The following is a 6909-nucleotide window of genomic DNA, read 5'->3' on the forward strand; positions in this document are numbered from 1 at the left end:
TGCTTTGTTTGCTATACAGATAGAACTTTCTCAAGGCAGCAGTTGGGGAGATCTTCCCTTGCTTCTAGACTTCTGTTGGGGTGTGAATGCCAGAGGCATGTGGGGAAACAGCTCTGAAGGGCCCACTTTTGCCAACTGCCCCCAAACTGGGGTGCTTTATCTCTGACTACCTGGTCAGTTATTATTTCCCATTCCCTCCACCCAAAAAGCAAATGTAAGCAGTAGGAGGCGGAGTCCTGCCTTCCCAGGGTCATTATCAGAATGGGGAGGGCGGGAGAAGTAATGCCACTTGTGTCTGTTTCTTTCAAAGGGAAATAGGTCACTGTCAGGATTCCTGAATCCTGCCCTGCCTACCCAGGTGTCAGGGATCTTTTGGTGGCTTGTCTGAAATGTAGATATTTCCCCCTTGACTTTCTTACATCTGCTAGCTGACAAATAGATTTGGCTTCTTCTTTAAAAATGTGAAAAAAAAAAAAGAAAGAAAGAAAAGAAAAAAAGAAAAAGCACAGCACTTTATATTTAGCCACAGGCGCACCGAGCACCCGGCAGAAGCCGGGTTTCCTTGGATAACTGGGGCTCCGGCTCATAAATGCCTCCCGGTGTCTCCTGGACGCCAGCTCGCGCGCAGTCGCCTGCTCCATGTTAACCCTGCGTGGTGCTGCTTCCCCGATGCCCTGCTTGCTCGCCCAGCAGAGTGGCATTGCTCACATGAGGATCGCCGCCAGAGGTAGCCGGTTCTGAGAGCAGCCTCAGTCTGCGCACAGTTGCTTCCCAGCTGACAGACAGAATATGGGGTGGGCTTTGTCACCAGCACGCTGGGTCTGGCATGCCCAGCGATGCTTGGGGCTGCAGAGCGCCCAGACGCCCGCCACTGCTCGCCGGGTCCCAGCCGCGCCAGCTCCGAGGGGCCGGGCTGCGCGCCTAGCCTTCCTGCCCGCCGAGAGGGTTATATAATGAGCGGACTGCTGCCAAAGTCACAGGGAAAATGAAGTCTTTGTTAAATGCCTTCACCAAGAAGGAAGGTAAGGAGAAAGCTGTAGGAAGCGTGGGGTGCCTAGCGAGCAGCTGTGGGCTGCTTCTGTGGGGAGAGGGGACTCGGGTGCCTCCTCAAATTGCTGGTTGTGGTTCATTGCTCAAGGAATAATTGCCCCAGCTTTGTGATTTGGTTTGGCTTTAACCGGGTCTGGAAGATTAACACAGATGAAGGTGCCTTTGTATTTTAGTGTGTTCCTGAGCCACCAGCCTCTGGTGGAATTGCATTCCAGAACATCTCATCCAGAGAGCCTGTGCCAGAGGGCACATTGGAAAACTAGGTCCTAGGGAAAATAGAAGAAGTTTTGGCTTTCATCCTCCAGGGCACCTGGAGAATGTGAGCACCTGCTAAGGAGGGTCAGGGCACATGGCTAGGTGCACCCATGGCATCCTTTCCCAGTGCCAGTTGCCAGTTCTGCCTGGCTGTCCCTGGCTGCGAAGCCATGGGGTGCATGAAGAATCCCTCTTTATCATACCTTGTATGAATTTTATTGTGGGGAAGAAAAAAACTGTATAAATAAATGCATGTAAGACAGCTAAGAAAATATCCACCCACCTAAGGGCTTGCAGATTGCCTGAAAGAAGGAAACCGTTGGGCGGCATATTAATCATTTTCAGACAGGAAAGAAGCTATTTTTAACACTTTATGAAAAAAAAAACATCCTTTGCGTGTATGGTCCCAGTCAGAGAGTTTTGTCAGACGGCAAGCTCTTTCTCTGATGAAACCAGGTTTCCAAAGAGGTGACTTTAAGAAAATTAGGAAGCTCACTTTCCACCCAAGCTCACTGTGAACTAAACACCAGAGATATTTCAGCAGCTGAGAAACTAATTTGATGAGAGGTTTGGCCATTAAGCAAAGCGATTTTCATTAAAACATTCACCCTAATGTCACCTGTGTGGGTCCATTTGACTCACTTGCCTGGTCTTTGGGGTGAAATGTGTATAAATGTCCCGGCTCTTTTATTCTGCCTGCATGGCTTCGCCTGCATGAGGACAGCCTGCCCCCTCCTTCCTTCGGAATGGAAATAGAGTAGACTTGTTTCTTTTTCTAATGAGGCTTACCAAAATTCACCATGTGGGACTTCGATTTTTAGAACCCATGGATGACATGAATCTCAGAGTGTTAAATAATGCTATCGCTATTCTGTGTTTCTGTGGACTTTTCTACAGAATTTATCTTCCCATTGGGCAGGACATTGAGTTCCCTCCCCAAACCACTCACTTTGCCATTAAGGGTGCTAATGCCTTACTGGTTACATAGTCAGGGATGCAATCAACTGTACTGTTAGGGATGGGTGTCTCTACAGATGCAGTCTCAGGGTACCTGCATGTCCGGGTCTTGGAGCCGTGTGATACATTCCAGGTGCCTCACCCAAGGGGTACTCCTGGAAGCCCCAAGGTGCAGGGACCGTCTTATCCTCTCCATGTCTGCCAGTCTTTTGGCTTTCACACCAAAAGTGTATGCCAGCCCCCAATCTCAGTGATTGACAGATGAGGCCTGTTGGGATAGCAGGGTCACCTGTCCTTAAGGCCTTTTAAATCCAAGAGGACCACAGACTCCCTGTTGGTAACAATTATAGGCTCCATGGTGAATACTCTGAGACTTCTCAAGGTCCTACTCAGGGTAACGTCATCAGTAAGGTTTCCTTTGTGCCCAGCCAAACACACCTGATAGCCTGACCTGGCTATGATTCTCTTGGAGCTGGGCTTTTGGGGCTCTACGCCTAGCTCTTCAAGAGCACAGGCTCTTGACTCCAAAGCAGAGACTACCGGCCTTTGGTGTTCCTGGTCTGTCTCTGGCCAGCCCCTGTGAGTCACATGCTGGAGAAACTGGGAGTGAGATAGCACATAGCCAATGGCTTGGCTGAGCATCTTCTCCCATCAAAAGCTTGCAGAGGAAGCAGGTTGCATGAGACATGCCTCTGTCCACTGGAGGGATGAGGACTCCTTTTATACATCAAATGACCCCAAGCCCAACAGCTTCTTCCCCTGCCATATGGCTTCCCGCTTGGCATCTAGCTCTGATTCTTAGGACAGAGAAGTGTCTTGACTCACAGCTGACCTGAACGAGCACTCTCAGAGCCACCTCTGTCCCTGTGAACTATGCTGGGGCTACTTCTGTTCCTAGAAGGCCTGCCCAGGTCACTCAGTCCCCATGAGCGGTGTTGATGCTACCTCTGTCTCTGTGGGTTTTTTCAGTACCACCTTTATCCTTGTGAGTTTTGCTGGGGTCACCTCTTGAGCTATGCCTGGGCCATCTCTGTCCCCATGAGTTCCTCTAGGGATACCTCTGTCCCTGTGAATTGTGCTTAGGCCACCTCTGTTTCTGTGAGTTCTGCAGGGCCATCTCTGACCCTGTAAAGTCTGCCAGAGCCATTCCGTTCCCATTAACTGTGCCTGAACTACTTATTCTAGTACTACTTATGTCCTCATAATTCTGATGTCCAGATGAGTAGAAGGCTGTGGACTCTGGGATATGGGGTGCCCACCTCTGACTTCTGACCTTGGGCAGCTGATACCATAGGCTGTCCTAAATTGTGGTGTTCTGCTTCTCTTTTGATGTCAGGGTTCTTACTCAGGTTAGTTCCCCGGAAGCCCAGGTTCTCTGGCTTCAAAGGGTCCTGTCTGCAAAACGGAGCCCTAGCCTTAGGCAGCACAGGATACAGGGATAGAAATCCTGTAGGAAGGCTTCCCTGGGCATCAAGAGGCTAGGAGATGCACAGTGTATCTGGCCATCAAGGCGAGGACAGCTATTGTCACTGTCATTGTAGCCTGGAGTGCCACTCCTGAGAGACTGTAGAGATTGATTTCTTTTATTGACCAAGCAGCTGAACACTCTGGGTGACTTCAGCGTGAACGCCATCCCTTGAGGTGTCCCGGTTTGCTTTGGCTGAGTCCCTGGGTGTGTTGGGCTCGAGAGTGTGAGGACCCAGCTCTGTCTAGACCTTTTCATGAGACGCTCAGTGAAGTGGGCCACCTGCTACTGCTGCACGGTACTAGGCCCCACTTGCTGGGAGAAGAAAGGAAAGATTCTGAGGTGTTGTGGTCTCCTTTTCCTAAGTGATGGGGGTGAGGAGAAGTGACTGGCTTCCCTTGCGGGGAAAGCCGTGACCAAGGCTGTGGGCCTGAGTGGTTCATAAAGATGAAATGCCCCTTAGTTCCCATCCTGGATGCTGAATGCCCAAGCTTAAAGTGACACAGGGCAGATTCCCTGAGGTCTGTCTGTGACTTACAGATGTCTTCTCTGTATCCTTATGTCATCCTCTGTGTGTTGGGATCCTAATCTTTGGATTCTGATGATTGCCGTCGCATGAGGTCATCCTAGTGACCCATTTTAATGTGGTCACCCCTGTAAAGGACTTCTTTCCACAAGTGGTCACATCCTAAGGTCCTGGTTTATACCCTAGCGTATGAACTTTGGACACACAGCTCTGCTCATTGCAGAGGTTTAGTCCCATTTCAAGGGGATGATCCTGATCCATGTAGTGTCCTAACGCTTAGTGACATGGGGAAGCCTGTCCTTACCTGTGTCATGGCTGTGTCTTCCTGCTGAAGGCATGGGCTGGCCCGATGGAAGGCCTGACCCTGAGTGCCTTCCATCGAGGTCCTGGCTTGAGTTTCCATGTGCCTCAGTGTTTCTCTGCATTCATGTGGGGGGCAAGTCAGGCTTTGGGGAGCCCAGCAGCAGATCTTGCATCAAGCCTTCAGACGCATCACCAGTTTGCACGGGGGCTTGGATGCATACAGACCTGCCGTCCCTGTGTCTTATTCCCTGGCATTACTCATCTGTTTCTCTCTTTCTCTCCTCAACCCAGTGCCCTTCCGAGAGGCCCCAGCTTATTCCAACCGCAGGCGGCGGCCCCCCAATACATTGGCTGCCCCCAGAGTTCTTCTGCGTTCCAATAGCGACAACAACCTCCATGCTGGTGCACCGGAATGGGCTGTCTGTTCTGCAGCCACCTCCCACCGAAGCCTCTCACCCCAGCTGCTACAGCAGACACCCAGCAAGCCCGATGGAGCCACGAAGAGCCTTGGAAGCTATGTCCCCGGGCCCCGCAGTCGCTCCCCCTCACTCAACAGGCTCGGTGGCACTGGCGAGGATGGCAAGAGACCACAGCCACATTGGCATGTGGGGTAAGGAGAAGCTGGGTAATGGGCATGGGCTCTTGTGGGAGACAGTTAGCCATACATGTTTCTCAACTCAGGCTACCCCAGAAAACACCAAGGCTGTATTCTGTTCTCTGAGCCTGGGGGCTCTCTGCTTAGCCTGGTACCCTTAATGGCTATTTTTCAGCATGGGTGAGGACGCTGAGCTGTGCAGAGGCCTTATGTCCTTTCCAATGCCTTGTCTCCTTGGTTCTTGTAATGAAATGGCTTAGGGAACCAGGATAGAGAGTACAGTCTGCGGTGTCATACAGCCTGAAGTACAGTCTGTTCAGTATAGCAGGGGCTCAGAGTCCCTCCACCCACCTCTGAAGCAAACTAGAATGGGGCAGGCTAAGGGACCAGTCAGGGTGGCACAGGCTGGACCTTCTGTAGGGAAGGGGCTTCCAACCTGCACAGCCAGGAAGGGACCTACATCCCTATTTCCAGCTCTCAGACACACCTCTGCCTTCCCGAGTTTCTTAGCCAAGAGAAGAGGCTCTCAGGATTCATCTCATATGGAAGCCTTGAGGCCATGTTTGGTGACCATCAGAGAGATTCAAGGCAGCACAAATGGATCTTCTAGCTTCCTGTGATCCCTGTGGCAGGTAGTGGAGGATGGCAGGATGCGGACAGGCACCTGCCATGGTCCTGTCTTCACTGGAGAATTCCATTCTCCTTTCCCTAGTATCTTTTGTCTCCCTTTCCCCAGTCTCTTCCCTTTTGATTTTCTTTGCCCTGTCCTACCTAGCACAGTCTGACCCAGAAAGAGTGGAAAGCGGTGTGCTTGTCCACAGTCTCTGCCCTGGGCCTACATAGCACACATCTCTGTGCTCACCTCTCCAGAGACGGCACCCTCTAGTGGCACCCAGAGGCACAGCTGAGTCACAATCCTGAGCCCATCCTGGAGATTTGCATTTACCCTATGGAAACCCTGGGAGGTGGGTGGGGCAGTCAGTACTTCCAGGCCTCTCTCAGCTGCCTAGATGTGGGAGAGTGCTTAACATCACAGGCTGATCAAGCTGTACTCATCACGGGGACATTCCACTACTGTCTTTCCTGTCCTGAGTGACTTTTGCCTTGGCAAAGAGAAAGGCCTGGTGCTGGTGAGACCACTGGGGAGACAGTGGTATCCTTGGCCCATCACCAGTTACGTTCATCTGGGTCAGGTTGCCTTTCCCAAGTCCCACCCATCTCTGGGGTTTCAGGTCATGAGGTGAGGATAGTGACATTGACATCACCATCTATTCCCCCAACAAGCACCCATTCTTCAGTTGGTATCAGGAAGGACACCCTCTTGAGACAAGGATCTCACATTGCAGAGCAAGGTGCTCAGAGACCATAAATCATTCTAGATGAGCCATGGACTTCAGAGCACACAGGACAGTCTAGTATTTCTCCTGTAGGCCCTAGGAGATTCTGGGGTAACCACTTTGTCCATCCCAGCCTATCAGACACGGATGTGAAGGTGACAGATTGCCCTGTGGCTCTGGCCTGTTTCTACCCACATGTTCTCCCTCTGGATCCATAGGAACATGGGGATCTGCACACTAAATCCTGCCCTCGGTGGAGCAGAGACATGGTGACCTCAGTGACGAGGGAAAAGGGCTCCCTCCCCTGCCTTGCATCCTGATCCCTGGGTTGCTCCAACAGAAATGAGAGGAGAGGGAGAGGGACGAAAAGGGAATGAGAGAGGGAGGATGAGAGAGGAGAGAGAGAGAGAGAAAGAGAGAG

General features: G+C 51.5%; 1 protein-coding gene across 2 annotated transcripts in view; it reads left to right on the forward strand.

Moving 5' to 3' along the window:
• Positions 1-6909, forward strand: part of Shank2 (SH3 and multiple ankyrin repeat domains 2) — a 445228-nt gene that overhangs the window by 193627 nt on the left and 244692 nt on the right. Inside the window, exons 1-2 of one of the 2 annotated variants that reach the window (XM_005351595.2) lie at positions 607-1022; positions 4848-5166. In XM_005351595.2, coding sequence (XP_005351652.1) covers positions 986-1022; positions 4848-5166 — 356 coding nt within the window. In that variant the 5' untranslated portion in view covers positions 607-985. Of the gene's footprint in view, positions 1-606; positions 1023-4847; positions 5167-6909 lie in introns of those variants that run through there. The other variant, XM_005351593.3, reaches the window with a different exon arrangement.

This window comes from Microtus ochrogaster, chromosome 8 (genome assembly GCF_000317375.1).
Source record: "Microtus ochrogaster isolate Prairie Vole_2 chromosome 8, MicOch1.0, whole genome shotgun sequence".
Classification (NCBI taxonomy): Eukaryota; Metazoa; Chordata; class Mammalia; order Rodentia; family Cricetidae; genus Microtus; species Microtus ochrogaster.